We start from the raw sequence: 23,536 nt of genomic DNA on the forward strand, positions 1-23,536 counted from the left end.
TGCCCACCGCATAGAGAATGAATTGGAGGAAACAAGAATGGAGAGAGGAAGGCCAGGCATGGTGGCTCATGCCTGTGATCCCAGCACTATGGGAGGCCAAGGCAGCTGGATCACCTGAGGTCAGGAGTTCAAGACCAGACTGGCCAACATGGCAAAACCCCATCTCTACTAAAAATACAAAAATTAGCCGGGTGTGATGGTGCATGGCTGTAATTCCAGCTATTTGGAGGGTGGCTGAGGCATAAGAATTGCTTGAACACAGAAGGCGGAGGTTGCAGTGAGCTGAGATCGCACCACTGCACTCCTGCCTGGGCAACAGAGCAAGACTGTCTGAAAAAAAAAAAGAAAAAGAAAAAGAATGGAGAGGAGAACAACAGGCAGGCTGCTGCAGTGTCCAGGTGCACAGTGACAGTAGCTCAGAGTAGGGAAGGGACAATGGGATCTCTGGTGCTGGAACTGCTGGGGAGATACTCATGTGGAGAACCACACAGACAACTGCATAAGGGGGCAGGATTTTAGGAAACAGACAGCGGGGCAGAGGTAGGGGTGCAGACGCGGGAGGAGGAGCGCATTTACAGATTCCAGGGGAAGTCACGACCCGGGATGAACTCAGCAGGGGCAGCACGTGCAGCAATGTGGCCACAGGAGGAGGCCGTTTGTGAGGTCTTGAGCGAACACTATGATTTTGAAATATGAGCCCAGAAAGACAGAGAAACATGAACAGTAATGTGAGGGGAAAGCAAAGCTAAGGAAGTTTTGTATTTTTAGGTTAGAGGATAATTGAATGTGCATTAGGCTCAAAGAGTAGGAACCACTGGTGGGAAAGTGGAGCTGAGGCTATGCATTTTTGATGCAACTAGATCAAAAGTGTACAGGCTGGCCCTGCAAGGGAGCAGGAACATTCCTTCCTCTGAGAGAGAACAGAGAGCAGGATGATGCCTGAGAGCAATTTTTATGTGGTAGGGATAAAAGTTATGGGACTTCTACCCAAATGCGAGGGTAGAACCTAAGGGCAGCTTTGGAGAAACTGTGGCAGGACAGAAAAAAGGGGCAAAGGATGTGGACATGCTTGGGAAGGTTTTTTTGTTTATTTGTTTGTTTGTTTTGAGACAGAGTCCCGCTCTTGTTGTTCAGGCTGGAGAGCAATGGCGCAATCTCAGCTCACTGCAACCTCTGCCTCCTGGGTTCAAGTGATTCTCCTGCCTCAGCCTCCCGAGTAGCTGGCATTACAGGCAAGTGACACCACACTCAGCTAATTTTTGTACTTTATTAGTAGAGTTGGGGCTTCTCCATGTTGGCCAGGCTGGTCTTGAACTCCTGACCTCAGGTGATCCACCCGCCTTGGCCTCCCAAGCCGCTGGGATTACAGGTGTCAGCCACTGTGCCCGGCCATGGGAAGGGATTTTAGAGGGAAGTGCAAGTGAGTAAACTGGGTCTGGATAAAGGATTGCCAAGGATCCCTGAAAGTCAAGAACATACCTTTGGAGGGGAGCCAAGCATCTCGTTATGTAATTTTTTTTCCCCCAAAAGTACTAGGCCTAAGAACTAAGACAGTAATCCTGGTGGGTATAGTGTTACATAAAATACTTTAATCAAGCCTCACTGAAATAGAATGGGAATGGCATAAAAGAAATACAAGTAGTATTATAAGAAATAGGATTTGAAAATCTTTCGTATATAAGTTCTCTTTTCAAAAGAAATGTTATTTAAAACTATTTTGAATAGATAACTCTATATTTAAATTAGCCATTAGGAATTATTTTTGCATTTAGGAGTACATCTATGTCATATAAATTATTATAATAAAATATAGGCCGCTTTTAAAAGGCCCATCTACTGAAACTGTATGTTTTAGGAAGTTGTTGAGGGTTTTCATACCAGAGATGACATTAAAAAAAATCTCAAACCTGCAACATTATGTAAATTGTTAGTACAATATACTAAAAATCTATTTTACTAATTGATTAAGCATATGATTTGGAGAAATCATTTGGCTTCATTCACTGCTTTAAATATTATATATATTATTATAACTTGCAACTAATTATGACTGCAGTTGGCACTCTAGAAATTTAGTGGTGTAAGTCTAGGGTGTGGTGCCATGAGCACTACAAAGAGGAATAAGAAATAGTCCCTGTCCTGAGAAAGCTGATGTCTAGTTGGGGCTATAAGAGTTCATATGAAAAGGAGGGACTAGCGTCCTGGCTCATGCCTGTAATCTCAGCACTTTGGTCAGGAGTTTGAGACCAGCCTGGCCAACATGGCGAAGCCCTGTCTCTACTGAAAACACAACAATTAGCTGAGTGTGGTGGCGCATGCCTGAAGTCCCAGCTACTTGGGAGGCTGAGGCATGAGAATCCCTTGAACCCAGGAGACGGAGGTTGCAGTGAGCCGAGATCGTGCCACTGGACTCCAGCCTGTGTGACAGAGCAAGACTCGGTCTCAAAAAAAACCCCAAACAAAAACCAAAAACCAAAAAACAAACCAGTTCATATGAAAAGGCAGCTAACATCCAAGCAAGATGAACTAGAATCTCATGACTGGTGGAGAAGTAAGAGCTTTGGAAGATTCAAAGGGTCAGAGCTCACTTTAAAAATCAGACATAGGGGTGGGTAAGTGGGGTAGTTAAGAAACCTGGCCATGGACTAAGGTGCATTTGAATTGAGACTTTTTGGGGTGAAAAGAGTGGTTATTTTTCTTAAGAGGCAAAGAGAACACACAAGAAGATCAAAACACATAAAGACACATACCACAGCAAGAAAGTCAGATGGTTTCTGGTCAGTAGACCAGCTGGCTGGAGTATAGCAGAGATGTGCAAGGGGTAGCAGGGTGAGGTTTTGAATTTAAGGAGGGTTTGAACTGTGGAGCATGCCATTAGGAGAATTAGGTAGAGAAAGAGGCTAGACTGACAGCTCTTCTATAGTACTGACTAATCAGAGCTAAAGTATACTGAATGAATTAGCACACAGAAAGACCTTACCACAATGCCTATTACAAAGCAAGTGTTCCATGAGCGACATCAGCATTACTGTTATTGGGCGGAGGTGTGCAGAATGATCTTGACACCTCTAGCCACTTTATGCCAAACACATCAAACATTGACTCTTCATTCCTTATCCTCCTCACCAAACTGTTCCTGCTCATCTCCTCCAGCACAGCAAGTGATGTAATCATTCAAGCCAGGAACCCTTTTCTCACCACTCTCTATATCCGGCCCACAACCAGCCAGGCCCTATTCTTTCTGCTTCCAAAATATATTTTTCACCATTCCACTTTCCTTTGTCTTCATTGTCATCATCCTGCATTTACTTAGACTTCTGCAATGGTTTCCTGTCCACATTTCCGTTTTTGGTACCCTACAATGTATTTTCAATTCAGAATGGTCTTTAAGGAAATATAGATAGCTGGGCATGGTGGTATGCACCTGTAGTCCCAGCTTCTCAGGATTGCTTGAGCCCAAGAATTTGAAGCTGTAGTGTGCTATGATAGCATCTGTGAATAGTCACTGCATTCCAGCTTGGGCAACATAGTGAGGAGATATATATATATCTCCTCACCCTCCCCTCCCTTTACTTCACTGATTTTCTTGCCATAGCTTAAGGACTCAATTTTCCTGCCTCTTCATTCTCACTGCATCTCGCTTTCCCTCTGTTGACCAATGCACTAGACCTGATGCTTTCCTAGCTCAGGCCTACTGAGGTTCTATTCCCTCTGTCTGAAATATCTGCCTGCCCACTGTACCCTTGACTGTCTAGCTCTTTCTTATTCTTCAGGTGGCAGCTTCAACATCACCCTCTCAGAGGCTTCCCACGAGCATCAAATCTAAAGCAGGCTCTGTCCCCCACCCCCAACTCCCATTGTGGGCTAATTCACCCATCACTCTTCCAATTCCTTCACAGCAAATAGCCCTATGCAAAGATGTACTTATATTTTTGTATTTGCTAGTTTTATTTCTATACCAGATGCTTTCAAGTAGAGGTATTAAAAAGCCAATTCAACTGATCTTAAACAATAGGACATTTTATTATCTCTCGTGAGTGGAAATCCAGAGGTAGGATGGGATTCAGAGCTGGTTGAGTCAGCAGTTTAAGATGTCCTATTCTTTCATTCTCTGTACTCCACTGTCCATGGCATCAGTGTCACCCTGAAGCTGCTGACACTGGTGAAATAAAGATGACAGCCAGATAGGATGGATCTTACCTGCTGGCTTCTTCACATTTACTGGGAGACAGAGTCTTTCCTTGCAACCAAAGTCCTTTCAGTCAGATTGAACTAAATTAGGTCACATGTTTCCCCCTAACTGTCATCAGGAACAATGCTTTATGCTGTTTGCAGTAAGTCTTAGTTTCTGACCAAATAAGTAGGATGGATTTATTATTCTTGTCATAAGAATAAGAAATCCAACCCTACGACTGAAGTCAATGGAATTGTGGGATAAACAATCCTGGGAGTCCAATACTGGGGAGTCAACCCTGTTATCCACTTACATCTCCACATTCAGTATGGAAAGGGATCATGCCTGTTTCATTCATTCCTATATACTCAACTTCAGGCCTTCTTGCTTTCAATTCAGTGCTCTACCACCCCAAGCAATGACAAGCATGTGTAGCTTAAAAAGAGATGGAAGGCAACAAATAGTACTGAAAAAAGGGGCTGAAGTCAAAACTTTGGAGAACCCCTTTATTTAGGGCACACATTCTCAACGGAGGAGATACTGCCCATAAAGGAGTAAAAATGAATTCTTACAGAAGGAAAAGAAACAGAGATTACAATGATTTGTAGCTCTCCAAAATGCAACCCAATCCAAAAAAACCTTATCCTCTAGTATTTAATTTCCCTTGTTAGGGAGAATTTAAATTAAATTAAAATTTCTTCCTCAAGGGGAGGGAGCAATAATTAATAAAAAATGAGAAACATTGAATTAAGAGAAGGAAGGGGCTCTAATGAGCAATTTAGGGCTGATGAGAGAGAATGGAGGAAATCCAGAAAAATCTCAATCTCAATGTGTGTGTGTGTGTACTTAACTACAAAAAAATATCTAGTTATAGTTCCTAAGTAATAGATATGGAAACTTAAAATTCTTTTTAACTAAAACATTAGAAAAAAATTTCTGAATATGGCATTCTATCTCAGCCAGGAAAATCACCACTCCTGTCTTCTGAAACAGACCAAAAGGAACATAGATGAGACCTGGCTGGTATGGGTTTTTGTTTTGTTTTGTTGTTTCATTTTTAGAAAGGGTCTCACTTTGTTGCCCAGGCTGGAGTGCAGTGGCGTGATCTCAGCTCACTGCAGCCTGGACCTCCTGGACTCAAGCAATCCTCCCTTGAGAGTAGCTGGGACTACAGGCATGTGTCACCATGCTTGGCTAATTTTTGTATTTTTAGTAGAGACCGGGTTACACCATACTGGTCAGGTCAAACTCCTGACCAAGTGATCCACCCGCTTCAGCCTTCCAAAATGCTGGGATTACAGGTGTGAGACATGGCACCTGGATCTGGCTGGCATGTTTTAAGAATATAATTATTTTGCCAGATATAAATTTTTAAAAATGTGATCATTAGGATAGTCCATCGCCATGGGGAAATGAAATTGTGGTATTTCAGGACTTCTTTCCACATAACAGTCACTCTGATAGGCAAAACAAGTTCATATTGCCTAAGTTTTTCAAATATATTATCAATGAGGTTTAGTTGAGTATTCAATCAACTGGAGGAAAAAACATACCCTACAGTATAGTTTACAAAATTTCGAAAATAAACCTATCTGAAAAGCAGATGAACTGTATATACCATGAGGACTAGCATGAGCCTGAGCCCCGTTTTCCTTGGGCTACAATAGGACATTTTTTTCCTAGCTATATAAAGTGACCTGGAATTTCCTTAGCTTTGATACTTACCAACATTGATAAGCAATGTTGGTTACTGGCAGCAGGAGGCTTTGGTGAATGAAAAGATATTGGTAGGACCTCCTTCAGGATCTCAGGGAAGACTCATGTTTAACAAACACTGGTAACTGGCACCATGATAAAAAGTCTCTGAAAACATATTTTTCCTTTTAAACAATGACAACAAATGTTTAAATGATATTATATGTAACCCTTGGATTAGATAAAAGATAATTATAGAAGATCAAAACTTCAGCCTATATGTCATATTTCACAGGATCTTTAAAACTCAGCAATGTTTTGGTTTAGGTATAAACATTCAATTACTTTCCCCTCAAGTTCGGAATAGGAAAAACTCTTACCACAAAAGATACAAAATGGGCCGGGTGCGGTGGCTCACGCCTGTAATCTTAGCACTCTGGGATGCCAAGGCGGATGATCATTTGAGGTCAGGAGTTCGAGACCAGCATGGCCAACATGGTGAAACCCAGTCTCTATTAAAAATACAAAAATTAGCTGAGCCTGGTGGCAAGTACCTATAATCGCAGCTACTCAGGAGGCTGAGGCAGAAGAATCACTTGAACCCAGGAGGCAGAGGTTGCAGTGAGCTGAGAGATCATGCCACTGCACTCCAGCCTGGGTGACACAGCAAGATTCCATCTCAAAAACGAAAACAAACAAAAAAACCCAAAAGATACAAAATGTATTTTGTTATTGTGTTTCTATAGGGGTACCTATTTCATTTTTAAGCTCTAAGTTTTGTGATTCTTTTCTTGAAAGCACCAAGTTTCCACTGCACTTCTCCCTCCTCAATCAATTTCCTAACACAGAGTTTCTCAACCTTAGGAAACAAACTAGTATCCCATGAAGAAGTTTAATTTTCTGGGAAGGCAGGAAACTCATTTAATCCTTCTAGCAGTTAGAGAAGAACCATTTATTATTAGTGACATGGATATAGATGCTCAGGAAGGGAGAGCTATGTTCTATACATTTTTATCCCATTATATTGTTAAGTTGTTTGCATATTTGATCTAGATGGTCAAGAAGCCCTAGAAGTTGACTGTAGCATTGAAAGGAGGTCTATTTTCAGTCTGGCAACTGACCTGCTAGGTTACAAAGTGAATGTAACTTGCCTTGAGGCACAAGGAGTGGTACATTAACAAATCACTGTAGCCACTAAAATGGTCCGTTGCATACAGTTTATTTCACTAGATTGCAATTTTATACACAGTATGAAGGGGTTTCCTGATAGCACATATATAGTTTACTTTCTGTACTGCTGAAGAACCAATTGTTTTTTACATTGTATCATAATACCCTATCATTAAAACATTATTCAGAGAATTTTTTCCAACTACATATAAACGGAGATTTACCACACACATTCTTTACCACGGTGCAAGAATGTCTTTATAACATATTTGAATCACAAAATGTGAGTCTAAAATACATCACTGTAATTAAAACACTACTTTAAAGTTACAATGCCCCATGTTATAGTAGCCAGATTTGATTAATCCCTGTATAAATCACAAAGCAATTTGGTGGATAATGTCTTGGCTAACTGGCAGCAGCTTTTAACCGTGATATTAAAAAAAAAATTCTTTAATTAAGAACCAGACTTTCGCAATTTAGAAAACTTCTTCCCTTATATGTCAATATTCTCAGTCAAAATGGGATATTTAAAAATTTGTAGTCTCTAAAACAAGGAAAATAAATCCAACCCTCCCTTAGCTGAAAGGACGCAGTTCTAACATTAGGTTTCGTAGAAACCTAAGAATAGCATTGTACGAGGAGTGGAAACAAGTCATAAGAAACGTAACATTTCTTTTAAAACCTCTTAAATTCCTCTGCCCCTCCCCATCTCTGTCAAACACAGAGAAAGAATACTGCATTACAAATAAAGATGTGTTTCCGTGAAATGATGTAAACAAGTCAGAGAGAAAGATTTCTTCATTTTCCTATTTTGTGGAGTGGGGCAGTGGGATATCAGTTAAATAAGAAATAGAGCTCCTTAATCAAAGAACCACTTCATTACACACAAAACAGCTCGGGGCAACTGCTGAAAACTTCTCCTGTGTTTCCTTTCCTTTTCCCCAAAGTTTGAGAATGTTTGAAAGTTCAATAAATAGTAGAAAAATAATCCTTTACTTAGAAATTTTGAGATGCATCGTTTAGAGCATAACATGAGTTCCATACAGCAACTGTGGTATCCAGGTACCGCTAAGAAACAAAGCGAAATCTTCAATGCACACATTTGTATCTGCATGTGCCACATTCCAGTCTCTGGGTGAGCAGATTTTTCTCTCTTCCAGTTAAGGAGAGCTGAATGCTTCTGGCTCTTCGGAACATTCCTCTGGCTCAGCTTCACTTGCAGGTTCCGTCTCTGTGTTTGGAGGTTCGCCTTCTGTTCCCTTCCATTAGTGTTATGGCAGGTTCGTTCATCAGGCTTATTTCCCCTCCATTTCAGAACCAGCCTCACGTCTTCACAAATGTGACTGTGTTGTTGTTTCTCTCGTTTTTAACCATGTCGACAGGCAGGAAATGACTGAAACAACTCTGCACAAAGCACAAACACAAGGGAGGTCTCTTGCTGTGGGTTTTAAGCTGGTTCTTTTTCTTTCCAGAACATTCTGTAGCTCCCAGATCTCGTCTTGGCGTGGAGGTGAGGAGATTGTTAGCATTCTGCATCGACAGTGTGTACCGTGACAGCCGCCTGTAAGTGGTGGCTATGATGAAGTGTAGGGTGGTGTGACCGGTAGTGGTGGAATTTGTGACTCAGTAGGGCAGCAGTCTGAGGGGGGGTATCCAGGTCTAAGTCCTCATCATGGTTTCCCACATCGACCCCGGCTGACAAGGGGTCATTGTTGCAAGGAGGATTTTCACTGTCCTCCTGTGGGCTCATGGTGCTGTAACCTAGAAAAAGAACAAAACAAACACACAGCTGAGAGCTTCAAGACGCAGAGAGAAGATTTCACCTACAATTTCTAGGGCACTGGGAGGTATTCCTATCTTTGCAATACATAGGTGCAAACACTGGCAGACTGTCAGCAGATGCTAAAGTAATTTATTTTTAAAGAGATTTAGTGATAACTTTTTTTCCCTTAAAAAACAATGACACAATAAATACATAACCACTTTAGACAGCTGAGAAAGTACAGAGGAGAAAAAAAAAAATAAACAAGAACGCTTATCCCAAATCCCCAAACCAGCAACACAAAAATGAAAATCACACTACATCCCATCATCCATGGCGAGCCACCACTGGGGACCTATCTTTCTACACTTCTACCTATGATAAAGATAATCTTTTTTATTAAAGAAATCCAAAAAATGGACAGCTTCAAGAAGAAGATCTGAACAGGACTCAGATCAACTGGGACTGGTGCAGAATTCTGGGCTTCCGCCTGAATGCCTGAATGTGACGCCACAATAGAACAAAAAGAACCATCACCATCACCTGCGCGCTTGCTTGGTGGCAGGCACTTGTGTCAGGCAATTCTTGCACACCAATGGTGATATATTTTAATATACATTTTACAATTCAGGGAAATGATGATCAGAGAGGTTAAGGAATTTGCCCAAAGTTCTAGTGCCTAATGAAACACTAACTCCACATACACCCACGGCAACTAGCTGTGCAATCAACTATTCTCTGTGTTAGCTGCCCCCCACCCCATTTAAATTTAATTTCTTTTGGTATTCTAAGTAATACATGTTTCAAAGGCAAATGCCCTTGCTGATCAAAGGATTCCATTCTGAGATTCCTGGCATGTTTTTAAATATTGCAAAAATCTCCTTTAAACATTTTAAGAAGCAACAGCTCATTAATATTTCCACTGCATCTACAGTTAGCGTCAATCAGCACTTACCCGTGGGTAATGCTAGTCACATTCATGGCTGCAAAATTGATGTTCTTGCATGCAGCCAAGCAGGAATCATTTGTGGTTGAAATTGTATGCTCTGTGCAAAAATTCTGTCCTCAATGAAACATTACTCAAATGATAGAATTATTTAGCTGTCAGTCCAACTTAACAAATATTTACTGTGTACCTATAATATACAAGTCACTGTGTTGGGCACTGGAAGACATATAAAGATGAAAGCCTGGTCCCTGCACAGGGAGCTCAAAAGCTAATGTTTGAGAAATGAAACAAATATAAGCATTGGTCATTCACTTATTCATTTATTGGAGACCATTATGGGGCTGGAGTGGGAGAAGAGGAAACACGAATAAGAGACGTCATCTTTCCCTAATGACTTTACAGTTGAGTTTGAGACAGATGCTCACAAAACAAAGCCTCCTTTTACACAGATAATGGTAAGTGCTATAACTGAGGTATAATTAAAATCCAGAAGAGGGAATATCTAATTCTGGCTGGAGGAATAAGGAATCTTCAGAGAATGTATATTTTAGTTGGGCTTAAGTGGATGAGTAGGAGTTCGATAAGTGGATATAAAGAAAGGAACAGGATGACCACAGCCATAGAGGTGTGGATATAAAGGCCATCCCTGTTCCACGTGGCTTGGATGAGTGCTAGCAGGTAGCTGGAGAGTAGGGCAGGTGGGAGGCATGAAGTTAAGTCAAATCATAAAGCCCGTGCCGAAGAGTAGCAAATGGAGAGACCACACAAGATACTGAGCAGGCCAAAAAATGGCATGATCATTTGTGTTTAGAGGATGGTGGTTTGGGAGATGAAAGGAAAGGAAAGACAGGGAGCAGTTAGGAGGTTATTTCAACAGCCCACGTGAGGGATAGAGAATTAAAACTAGGGCAGTGGGATTGGACAGATTTAAAAGCTATCTCAGTGGTGGAGGCAAGAGAAATTGGTAAGTCATCAGATGTGGGCGACTGTGGGGGTGAGGAGTAGTGAAAGGTGACTACAACTTCAAGTTATAAGGATAAGAAAGGACAACTCACAGATTGAGTCTCAGGAAAGAAGACACATTTTGTTTATGCACAGCTTGATTTTGAGACTCTGTGGGTCACATATGTGGAGATGTCTAGCCAGAATCTCAGAAGTGTCATCTGCAAATTCAGGGCAGAAGAGGAAGTGTTCACTGACATATGTGTCCACCATAAGCAGGGTCGGGCCTGGTTAGTACTTGGATGGGAGACATGTGTGTCCACCATGACTGAGTGCCTTCTTGGTGCCAGGTGCCAGGCTAGAGGCTGGACAGGAAAGGGCTAAGGTAAGGCCTCAGCTCCTGAGAGGCCCATCTTAGGGCAAGAAGGGGAAACACCCATGTGCTAAAACAGAGGCACACAAAAGGAATTCCAAAGCCAATGGACTTGGCTTAGATCCTTGAGGTGACAATTGGGTAGCCCTGATGGGAGAAAAGGGTCTCAGTAGGTAAAGACAGGGGTGTAAAGGTACCTCCAGCAGGGCCCAAGCACATGCAATGGTACAACAGCTGGAAGGGCTCTGGTGGCTTTTGGGAATGGTGAAAGCTTGGTGCTGGGGGTCGGGGCGGTGGGAGATGGCACTGGACAGATAGGCTAAGACCAGGTCAAGAAGGCTGGCTGAAGCTATGAGCTATGATCTAGTAGTGGACAGTGGGAGTGGTCAGGGGGCAATGGGGAGGCTGGACAGAAGGAAGGTGGGATCAGAGGCTCAGAGGACAGAGTGCTGGAGCATGGGCCTCGAGGAGATGGCAAGGACATGAAGTAGGGCAGTCGCAGTGTGTGGACTGTTCAAGTGTACAGTAGGCTGGATTTGGTGACCAAATGGACTTGCCTGGTGAAGATGCCAGGGAGCTGACATCCTTGGAAAAGGTCGAGGTTTCTAGGTTCAGATACTGAGCAAATAGTGATGCCTTTACCCAGGATTAAGAGACCAGGAGCCAGAATAGGTTTCTCAGCTTTAGCAGTGCTAAGTCTGGAGTGTTAGATTGGGTGCTAGGCTCCAAAACCTCAGTCACAAACTGCTGTGCATATTGAAACCACCTTATGCTATACATGTAAAGGATTAAAGTAGAAAACAGGATTTTAGCAAAATCCCAGTGATTACTCAAACACTTCCTGGATAGCTTCCTGTCTCTGCTCATTTACAAGCACCCACACACTAACTGATAATTCATGTTAGCATTCGAGGTGTTAGATTCATGGTGGCCCTTCTGCTTGGCTCACCCTCCCACCTTCCTCATCTTGCTATTGTGCCTCATGCATCAGTTGGAAAGTCTTCTCTGGGAAGCTTTCCCAACCTATTTCCCCCACCCACCTCCAGTCCTGCCAGCCCACGTGGGGGCTGGTGCCCCTTCTGTGATTTTACATGCATTCTGTGCACATCTCTTACATTTTGCCATATTATAATAAAAAATATAAGGCTATCTATTCATTAGCAAATTCTTTCTTAAATCGTAAGTTCCTGTTTATCTTTGTATCCCTAGTATTTAACACAGTGACTCACACAAAGCAGGAACTTAAAAACAACTGCTGCCCCATCCCCCACCAACGCACACTATACTCTCAAAGCAACAGCATCAATGAATTTTGTAGTTACCTGTGGCTTTGCCTGGTACGACATTCACTAGTCTCATCTAATAATGCAGACATTCTAGGATACACTGGACTCTGTCCATGGGTTATGACAGAGTCCAGTGACACTCTGAACCTGGCTGGTCACAGGTCCTGGGTTCACATCCAGGATGGTAGTGATGGTGCAGCTGTCTCCAAGGCAACTCAGGAGGGCACCCATCTCTTCATCTCAGGATGGCAACCCCATCTCTTCTGCTACTGCTTTCTGATAGGAACCTCAACAGAGGTGCTTTCAGAGTAAAACTCTCATACTAAGGGCATTCCATTTAATTTCCTTACTATGATACCATTGCTCAACCCCTCTGTAACTTCCTCTTATTTCAATCATTAATGGAAATCTGAAGAGGTCAGGGGAGAAGGGAATAGCAAGTTGTGGAAAAGCAGGAGAAAGACAAACACATTTTCGTATTCAACAAATTAATTGTTTACTCAGTGCCAGGCAATTCTGCTGAGCACTGGGAAGGGTGATGAATTAAGACAGACATAGTCCCTGACTCATGGAGGAAGAGGCACTATTTGAAACACAAAGGATATTTGCAAACACTTTCAAGGAAAAATTTCTTTACTCTCCAAAAGCTTATGTAGCAAAGTGTCTGCAAATACAATCTCAAGTGGGAAATGGGCTTTAGAAAGGAGGTCAGGCATCCATCAAAAAGAGCCGAGATTAGGTTTTTGTTCTTTGACAGTCTGCTTATATATTTATCTGATAGTTCCTAAGAAACTTCGTTTGATTATAAGGGGTGTGACGTCCCTCTGGGGACTCACTCACCATCTCGTGGCCACAGAGAGTAACTGCAGGAGAATGTTTGTGCACCTCTAGAAAATGGTCTTATGTTCATCTACAAAGTTTTTTGACCAGGTTTTTAAGGTTCAGCATTTGCTTTTTAAGTATTTTGGAATTTGCCACGAACTAGGGAGAAATCTTCCTCTACAAAGAAAAAAATGTTGCCTAATATACACTTACATAAAGTTTCTGATGAGATAGTAACCAAAATATAAATTCACAAGGAACAAATAACATACAGGTGTTTTTTGACTTAAAAATAAGCCAATAGATGATTGGACAGAACATGATATTTTTAAGAGAAATGGGCAAAGCAGATAGATAGTTGAAAACACACACAGGTAGTAATTGTTTCTAACCTCCACTTGTGAGGGTAACACTGCTGAAAATCAATCATTCTAAGTGGTCTTAGACTATGGGCCAAAATGATCCTACTTTCAAAAAACATTCTCAATTGGAGTAGTTTTTCTTAAGATACAACAATTAAAATTAGATTCTTTTGAAAAACGAAATTCTGTTGGCCACATAAAATATTTCTAAATAAAAATACACCCTAAAGTTTCTAAGTTTAGTTTGGTAACATTCAATTTTCATTCAATTCTAGGATCACAACTCTGAACCATACCATGAGAGCCGAGGCCGTTGTGTAGTCATGTATTTATAGACTTAATTCTTTTGAGTTTCCTTTTGTGTAACACACTCAAGGATTCACATGGAAATACGCTTATCAGGGAGCAGAGAATCGTGATGCCACAATCCTACCAGTTCAAGGGCCAGTCAATGCCACGTTCCTCCATAGGGTTTCCCATAATTTATTCGCAGATAAAAGTGAACTCTCACCCCTTTCCTTCTTTGTTCTACTCTTTTAAGGAAGCTGTCATATTCCACCTTTTATCAAGCATATGAATACATGCATTCATTTATAGCTTCCTCTTAGACTGTAAATTTCTTCAGGGCAGGGTGGGCACAGAGGTAGGGAGGTCAACCCTGAGCACCGTGCCTATCATATGCCATTTCATTTCATCCTCATTGCAACTCCACCCAGCATTTTTCTTTCTTTTTTTTTGAGACAGCCCTGTCTCAAAGAGCTCAAAGAGTTCTTGGCTAGAGTGCAGTGGTGCTAACATGGCTCACTGCAACCTTGACCTCCTGGGCTCAAGTGATCTTCCCACCTCAGTCTCCCGAGTAGCTGGGACTACAGGCACGTACCACCATGACTGGCTAATTTTTTTATTTTGTAGAGACAGAGTCTCACCATATTGCCCAGACTGCAGTAAAAATTTTTAATCCTACCTTAAGTATTAGGAAACTCAGGTCTAAGGTAGCTCACTAAGGTCTCAACAGCTTGTGGAAAAAAAAGGGGGAGAAGTAGGCTTCAAAGTGAACTGGCTTTACCCTATCTCCTAAGCTCTCCCTCTACACCAAGCTGTCTTGAGGAAGTAACAACTCCCATCTGTAGCCCCCTCCACCTCCACAGTGTACTAGGGTATAGTCATGTCTTGTGTAATGACAGAGATACATTCTGAGAAATGTGTCCTTAGGTAATTTCATCATTGCACAAATGTCACAGAGTGTACTTTCACAAACCTAGATGGTACAGCCTACTACACACCTCGGCTATATGGCATAGCCTATTCTTCTAGGCTACAAACCTATGCCACATGTTACTGCACTGAATACTGTAGGCAACTGCAACACAATTGTACACAATACTGTAGGTAATACTATAGGTATTTATATATCTAAACATAGAAGAGGTACCAGAAAAATACCGTATAAAAGATTTTTTAAAATGGTACACCTGTGGCAGGGCGCAGTGGCTCACGCCTGTAATCTCAACACATTGGGAGGCTGGGGTGGGCGGATCACCTGAGGTTGGGAGTTCGAGACCAGTCTGACCAACATGGAAAAACCCAGTCTCTCTCAAAAATACAAAGTTAGCCGGGCATGGTGGCATGTGCCTGTAATCCCAGTTACTTGGGAGGCTGAAGCAGGAGAATCGCTTGAACCCAGGAGGTGGAGGTTGTGGTGAGCTGAGATCGCACCATTGCACTCCAGCCTGGGCGACAAGAGCAAAACTCTGTCTCAAAACAAAAAACAAAAAACAAAAAAGGTACACCTATATAGAGCACTTACCATAAATGGAGCTTGCAGGATTGGTAGTTGTTCTGTGTGAGCCAGTGAGTGACTGGTGAGTGAATGTGAAGGTCTAGGACATCAGTGTACACTACTGTAGACTTTATAAACACTATATATTTAGGCTACTCTAAATTTATTAAACTTTTTTCTTTCTTCAATAATAAACCTTTGCTTACTGTAACTTTTTTGCTTTATAAACTTTTAAACTTTTAAAACTTTTTGACTATTTTGTAATAACAGGTTAAAATACAGACACATTGTACAGCTGTGCAAAAATATTTCCTTTCGTTATATCCTTATTCTATAAGCTTTTTTCTAGTTTAAAAATTTTTACATTTCACTTTTTAAACTCCTTCATTAAAAACTAAGACACAGTGTCTCCAAAAAAAAAAAAAAGTCGAAGAAAAAACAAAGAAAATCCACAAATATGACTAAATGGCGATAAAATACCAAAAAAATTTTTTACCACAAATGAGATCCTTGATATGTAAGGAATGATACAGTTTTGAAGTGCAGTGAGCTGAGATCGCGCCTTTGCACTCCAGCCTGGGTGACAAGAGCGAGACTCCGTCTCAAAAAATAAAGCACACACACAAAAAAACTAAGACACAAACACACACATTAGCCCAGGCCTACACAGGGTCAGGATCATCAAGATATCACTAGGCAATAGAAATTTTTCAGCTCCATTATAATCTTATGGGACCCCTGTAGTATATGCGAAGTGTTGTTACGCAGTGCATAACTGTGCATAGCAGATGCCAATACATCCACCAAACAGGAGAGTAGAGCATACACAGATGAGCAAGAAGTGTGCCAACAAAACAATTAGATTTCCTTGTATAATGGGTGTATATAGCTTTGCCTCTAGGCATCACAGGGACATTAACTCAATGCCACCATTTTTAGTGACCCACGTACTGGTTCAAGGGATATGCCAACACACATTTAAATTCTATTGATTTTATGATGCATTTGGAATATGGGGAGTGTCAATGCCTTCCCCTTCTTTTGGTGTTGCATTCTGTCTGCATGAGAAACTATTTTTCATACCTTGGGGATAACATGGATCCAATTATGGAGAAAAATGAAAGGAACCAAGCCCTTAGCTGGATGCCTTAGTGTTCAGATACTGACACTGCACCCTTCCTTTTATCTAAGCTGTTGCTTCATATGCCATTTTACTGAGACAATGGGAGAGGCTAATGGAACGTCATAAACATCACTCAGAATCCTAATTTGGTATTGATGCAATTCCTATTGAGGAACAGAGAGAAAAAGGATTCAGTATTTCAGAGAGAGAAAAGGATTCAGTATTTCTGCTGAATAAGAAATTATTTCTGTTGAACTTTAGTAGCCTCAAACCTGTTTTATTATTCAAACGAGAAGGCACAGAACTGCCTGGCAGCAGGAATTTATGCAAGTTCAAAGGTTTGTAGAGAAAAAAGCAAAAAAGTCAAAGAAACTGAGAAATTTAAGTTCTGCTGTGGTTCTCCATAGAAACCTGAAGTTTCTATTTAGTTGGTGGGAATAATGTCATTCAAAGCCCAAATTAACAGTCTCCAATTTATAAAACAGAGCTTTAGCTGCTCTTATTTGCCAAAGGGAGTTTGAAGACCTGGCTGTAGTGTAAAAGGTGACGTTGGTTGCTCTGAGGAGTATCTATTTTTGCATTTTTTAGTGTAGATACAGGGAATACATGGTTTGAGGACTTTTTTTTTCCAGGATAGGTGTGGAAAAAGCTAAGTCAAAAAGGCTTAAATACACTATTTATGTATTTAAAAAAGGACTTGATTCTAGGAGGAAAATACAGATTTCTGGAAAATTAAACAGCTATCTTAAAAAAAAAAAAGATTTTACAATGGCAGGAAAAACACTACCCACACCTGTTATATTTTTGTGGAACTGTGGCAGTGATGCTTATAGACTGGGATACATCTGCTGTTCTTTGCAACAATGAGCGATATGGACTCTGAGAAGGAGAGAAGCCGTGTGGGATGGCCAAGTCTTTGGCAGAGTATGTGGATTTCATAAGTTACCTAGCACTCGGCGCCTCTTCATGATTTGGCCTTGACGCTTCCTGAGCATCTTATAGGCACTTACACAACTCCATGACTTTGTACACACTGGTCCTTTGGCCTCTAATATTCTTTGCCCCTACCTTTTCTTTAATCACCCCCTCAAGGCTCAGTGCAAATGTTGCTTCTTGCTTCTTTGGTGAAGCCTTCTCTGAGCTCCCCAGACCATGCCAGAGGTCAGGGCAAGAGAATGCTGGAGGACAGCACAGATTCTTGTCATGCCCCAAGGGGACATGACTGAAAAAGCCCTTAAAGATCCTGCTGTTTGCCAGCCAACACTGGAGAGCGGGACCTAAGAGGATGCTGATTTTATGGAAAAGCAAGTGGGATGGCAAGCAGGCTCCATTTAAACAATATGAATCCTTCTGTATGGAGAAAAACTTGAAAGCAATCCGTGTGCCCAGAGGAGTGCTGAGACATAAGTAAAACTGTCCTCGGGCTCTTATAAACCAGTGGCATGCTGGGGTGTGTCTTTTTGGAAAACCATGTCAAAATAGGGTGTGAGCATCATCCCACAGGAGTACATGAGGTTCCTCGGGTCTTCAAATGCAGGAAGCTAGACCTTACCATGATCACTTTCTGTTCCTGATCGACCCCAGTAGCGGCGCCTTCTTTCTGGACTGTGTGCATGTCGTTCGATGACCGCAGCTATAAACCGAGTGTTGCTGACTGTAGGAAGCCAAGGACAGTTAATGTCACTCTTATGCCAGTATCTCCATTGTTTCAAACACATTTGCTCTGAGAGGGCTCATTTACATGCTGGGAGAATTCTCTTTGGAAAGCCAGAATAAATCATTTTTTAAACAATTCTGGGGATTGGGGTGCTGATTTTAGAACTGGTGCAGTGAGAGGTATTTAATTATATATCTCCAACGTGCATCAGGAAGCTATGGTCTAGTAGGTGAAGGCCAGGGTGTCTTAACACTAATGGAAATCTCTTTTGATAAAGAAAATGCTCTTTTTTCCTCCCTGAGTTGTACATACTAGTTAAGGGATTTTTTAAAAAATGCGTACCTGAAACTTCCTTTTCTAAAATACTATGGTTGGAAAATAATGAGCAAGAGAAAGAAAGGAAAGGGTGAGCTGTTTTAGGTCAACACACTTAATGCAAAAAAAAAAAAAAAAAAACCACAATAAAATCTCTTGAGATTCTCTAAAACAAAGCAAAGACCTACACGTACTCCTAACAAAAAAGGATGGAAAAAAACAACTAAAAAAACCCAGCCACCGTGTCAAAGCTTCTTAAATTTTAATACAAGCCAAAAGGATATAAGAAAGAATATTTATTCTGGATTAGCCTCCTGCTGACACATTCTGCAGCAAGGCAGCTGAATACTCACTGATGCCTCTGTCTTCGTGGCTGTCGTCGTCCCTTTCATCTCTGTCATTCTCCAGGTTGGACATACGCACTGACATTTCTACCCATCATTAAAAAGAGAGAAACATGACTATTTAATCAAACAAAATCACCCGCTTTAATACCCTGCTGAGCACTTGTTTGATGGCTGGGTGACAGCATTCCATCAAGAATGAATCCCATCTTAGAAGGGAATGAACTGATGCCCCATTTTTTTTTAAAGGAGGAGGGAGCAGGAATCCAAACAAGAAGAACAAGTAATCAAGAGACATCTGAAATTCATTTTTGAGAAAGGAAGAGAAAAGAAGTTGATTGAGGCCAACAAATCTTTAATCCTCTACTAAAGTACTGAAACAGAAGGAAAGGGATTGAAAAATGACTGACTGTGTTGGTGAAATGGTGCAACAAAAGCCTCCAAAAGGCCAGGCATAAGCTAACACTGGTTGATGGTCATCCTCAGTCTAGCTGAATCTCACCAAGGGAAGCACATGGTGATTATCCCTGTTACTAAATCAGGCAACATTACTCCATGATTCCCCTTCGGGCTTGTGGCCATAGTGAAATGCTTTAACATCAACCTGTCATTACAGCTGTTAGAGTGAGCTAAGTGGCCAGGAAGATGAGTTAACTTCATCTCCAAAAAGGTCAGGTCAACACATCCCTGGGGACTGGGGTTTTAGGAAGGATGGAGACGGCCATTAAACAGTTTTGTTCCCTGCAAACAGAGTACAGATACTGCACTTAAACAGAGTATAGATACTGCACGTGGTATTGAGGCCATGATTATAGGTGAATCATTTTGTACTTGGCTTCGATGACTTTTTTTTTTTCAGATGGAGTCTCACTCTTTCGCCCAGAATGGAATGCAATGGCGCGATCTTGGCTCACTGTAGTTTCCATCTCCTGGGTTCAAGCGATTCTCCTGCCTCAGCCTCCCAAGTAGCTCAGACTACGGGCAGGTGCCACCGCACCCGGCTAGTTTTTGTATTTTTAGTAGAGGCGGGGTTTCACCATGTTGGCCAGGCTGGTCTTGAACTCCTGACCTCAAATGATCCACCCACCTCGGCCTCCCAAAGTGCTGGGATTACAGGCATGAGCCACCGCGATTGGCCGACTTATCCTGTTTTAAGAGATGTGATTATTCAAATGTGTGTTTATTCACACTACATAATGGCAGCTGCAATCGAACAGATTATATTCTTGCCATTAGTGATCTGGGGTATCTTTGATTTGCCTGTCTTTTTGGAATTGCAAGGGCAGCACATCTAACAAACAAAATTTCCCACTCAGCATCCCAGCTCCCCTGACTGGCTTATTGCAGAGGCAGGCCACTGGGGGCCAATGCTGGTAAGGAGAGGATCCAAGGATTTTTCTGGGGATCAAAATAGAGCTTGTAGGGTTTAGGCACTGAAGAAGAAAGCAGGCTTTGGGACTTCCAAAATGACTCCACAGAAGCTGAAAGTATAGCACTGTTCTGACAGTTCCTTAGAGGCTTACACAACCCGCCACTGTCCTTCTAGCCTGGCTGCTGCCTCCCCTGTGGGGTTCATTTTGAGCTCACCTTGGGCAGCAAGAGGAGACATATGCTGATGGCTCCGGCGATGAATCTGGTGGCGGTAGGCATACACCGCCAGGACCAAGACCATGATGCATCCCATGATCCCTCCAGCCACAGGACCCACAGGGGCGCTTTTAATCATGTTTAATGTGATCACTTCATCACCTTCAGTGAAAGGGCAAGAAGATGTTCCTTGTTAAGATTTCCCAAGTGGGGAAGAAAGTAAGGATGGTGAGATGGGAGGGAATACAGTGGGAAGGGGGTTGGCGGAAGATAAACAGATGCTTAGTTAGGCTTTGAGTTCCTCAAACATGACGCATGGGAACGTGGGAGCAGAGGCTTCATTTAATTCCTGGTTCTCCAGTGTTGGTTGCTAGGCAGAGCAGGAGCACAAATGGCAAGGACTGCTGGGAAGAGTGAGCAGACCAGAAGAATTGCTTACACAGGCAGCATCCAACACCAACAGAGTCCTAGCTCCCTGGGGTATGAGTTACTCTTGGAAGAGAGGAAAGAAAACCTAGTACAGAGTAACCACTGAAATAAAAGGCACCAGGTCCAATAAATATGCGCTAACCGGATCAAGTTTCGAAGCTTATGGGTTTCCTTTAAAAGGCCATTTGTGCTTTCCAGATAGGAAACTGCAGGTGAGCACAGAAAGTGATTTCTCAGAGCCAAGTCACTTTCACATATGTACCCTCACCTAGTTCAGTAGTAACATACAAGCTCAAAATCCTTCCTCACATATGAGCTTTTCTTCTAGACAGGCTGATGTAAGTGATGTTAAAAGTCAAGGTATTAACTAAGGATTTAAATATTTGACTCTACTGCCATCTAAGAATTAGGACTTGGTGCTAATTCTGGAAAGACTGAAAAAAAAATCTCAGGTAAGCGATCTAATCTTGGCAGTATTTTTGAGGTCTTGGAGACTGATCCCAGGGGCTGTCCACCCTGTGGTGTCCCTGTGCTTCATCCTAAGCTGTCCCAGCTGCACTGGGTAGCTCTGGCTTCTGTTGACTCCAAGGCCCCAAATACTGATTTGTAGCTATAAGACTTCTACCTTGCAAAAGTTGTGAGTGAAGGTTTTAGCAGGCACTAGACATACAGTGGTCACTCCGTACACAGAAGCTGTGCTTCTGACAGCTGGCGTGCATATCCAAACAGACTCCAGAGTTTGGCCATGCAGAAACTAGGCCTGATATTTATCAGAACAAGCTTTATGGGAATGAATTCCAGGCTTGTAAAATTTGGCAGGACAGATGGCCACTCACTCTCTCTGCATAGAATATTTAGCCAGTTCTGAAGGTAATTATCTGCCTTGGTTTTGTAACTAAAGACTACCAGCAAAGGAATCAGGGAAGTTGGGAAGAGGATTATTTTAAGATGTCCTAGTATATAGGCAGGAAATTGTATATTCAAGAATCAAATTGTTGGGGCATCTAACAAACATACCTATTGCTCCCATGTCATCAACGTAGGGACTTTTGGCTCCCACAATCCCCCCGAAGCATTCTTTCTGGGGGGCACAGTAGGGTTTGTCCAGGTGAGTCTTTCCATCACTGTCCACCATGCACCATTCACAATCCAGCACCCCAAAACAGTCCCTGCCAGAAAAACAATACTTAGTCTTCTATAAAGCAGTGTGGGGCAGGGGACAGCACTTAAGTGTGGGCATCAGACAGTTCTCAGGATCTCCATTACTTACTAGTGCTGTGAATTTCTTAGTTTCCTTTCCTTATAAAATGAGAATAGCAATAGACTGCCAGGGAAATAACTGTTTTATGCCTCTTAACAACTTGGAAAGGAGAGAAATAAAACTGCTCTCTGTGAATTAAATAACGACATCCACACATCATGGGGCTATTCAAAATCATCTTACAAGACCAAACAGAAATGACCCCAGTGTTTGTTAGACTCTGGCTTAACATCCCCCAAGTATGGGTCATTTAAAAAAATTTTTAAAAAGTCCAATAAGTTTGGAAATACTTGGCCAGATACCACAGGTTTCCTCACTGCCAATTTCTCAGAGCCTTTAGTGTATTACATGCATTGTGACTGTCTCAAGAGAATATATGCAGTGTCAGCATTTCCCAAACTTAATTGACTTGGGGCTACTGTATAACATCCCAAATTAATCAGTTTGACACCACAATTCCTTTGCTAAAATACACACACAAAGCAGAGTAAGCTATCCCTCTAAACACTGTTTAATAAAATGGCAAGCTACAGCTACAATAAGCTAAAAACCAACTCCCCTTTACTTAGTCTACCACAGCCACTATTTCCATAATGTCTAGTCCCAAACTCCTAATCCCACCTGAGGAGTGGGGAGAGAGCGGGGAACATGTAGTTTTTAGTTCTCAAAACTATCATGAAGCAGATGTGTTTCCTAAGAAAGGAAAATAAATGAACTTCAAAATATCACACCTAGAGCCTTGACCACTGGGTTCTGCTTCTGGACCTCGGGGGTTCCTCCTCCCTTGCCCTGCTGCTTCATGCCATGGCCCCTCACACTTCTTTTATTTCAAGAAAAACTCCCATTCACAGATGAGGCCACTAACATATGGTACACACGCTAAATACGGGTAATAAGTGGGAACGAGACAACATTTAATCTGGTGGGTAAAGGCTTATGGAAATCAGTTTCAGATCTGAAAAACTGACATACCTTTTTAAAACATGAAGAGTAGGAATAATAAATATTAGCTGGAAAACCTCAATTCTTTACTAGATTCTGCTTACCCACTTTCCAGCCTCTGACTGCACCTGCTGTTGACACACTGATGAAGAGCATCTTGCAGGCCAGGGTCAATAGCTGTGTATGTCACCGGCTCCTGGTGGACCTCGCAGCTTGGGTTTCTGTGCAGGAGGTAAGTCTGGGGGTTAAGACGACCACCGCCCACATTCCAAACTCATGCTCCTGGTCCTTAACAGCAGTCAGACAGATTTGGGTTTGAATCCTGGCTTTGCCACTTAGTGTGTAACCTTGTATCAATTACTTAACAACTCTGAGCTTCAATTTATTTATCTTTATATACAGTAGAAGTAATACAAATAACCTAGGCAACATGATGAAACCTCATCTCTACGAAAAGTACTACTACAACAACAAAATTTAGACAGGCTTGGGAATCACATGCCTGTAGTTCCAGCTACGAGGGAGGTAGAAAGGTGGGAGGATTGCTTGAGCTTTGGAGG

General features: G+C 42.0%; 1 protein-coding gene across 7 annotated transcripts in view; it reads right to left on the reverse strand.

The window, feature by feature from the left end:
• Nucleotides 1–7,072: 7,072 nt before the first annotated feature.
• CACHD1 (cache domain containing 1) overlaps nt 7,073–23,536 on the reverse strand; it is a 222,582-nt gene continuing 206,118 nt past the window's right edge. For all 7 annotated transcript variants that reach the window (XM_016919881.4, XM_003308173.7, XM_016919887.4 and 4 more), the window contains 6 exons: nt 23,081–23,197; nt 21,791–21,942; nt 20,345–20,506; nt 18,767–18,844; nt 17,994–18,095; nt 7,073–8,803 (listed from right to left, as the gene is read on the reverse strand). In XM_016919881.4, the coding sequence (XP_016775370.1) occupies nt 8,565–8,803; nt 17,994–18,095; nt 18,767–18,844; nt 20,345–20,506; nt 21,791–21,942; nt 23,081–23,197 (850 nt within the window). In that variant the 3' untranslated portion in view covers nt 7,073–8,564. The remainder of the gene's footprint in view (nt 8,804–17,993; nt 18,096–18,766; nt 18,845–20,344; nt 20,507–21,790; nt 21,943–23,080; nt 23,198–23,536) is intronic.

Source organism: Pan troglodytes, chromosome 1 (genome assembly GCF_028858775.2).
Source record: "Pan troglodytes isolate AG18354 chromosome 1, NHGRI_mPanTro3-v2.0_pri, whole genome shotgun sequence".
NCBI classification, from domain to species: Eukaryota; Metazoa; Chordata; class Mammalia; order Primates; family Hominidae; genus Pan; species Pan troglodytes.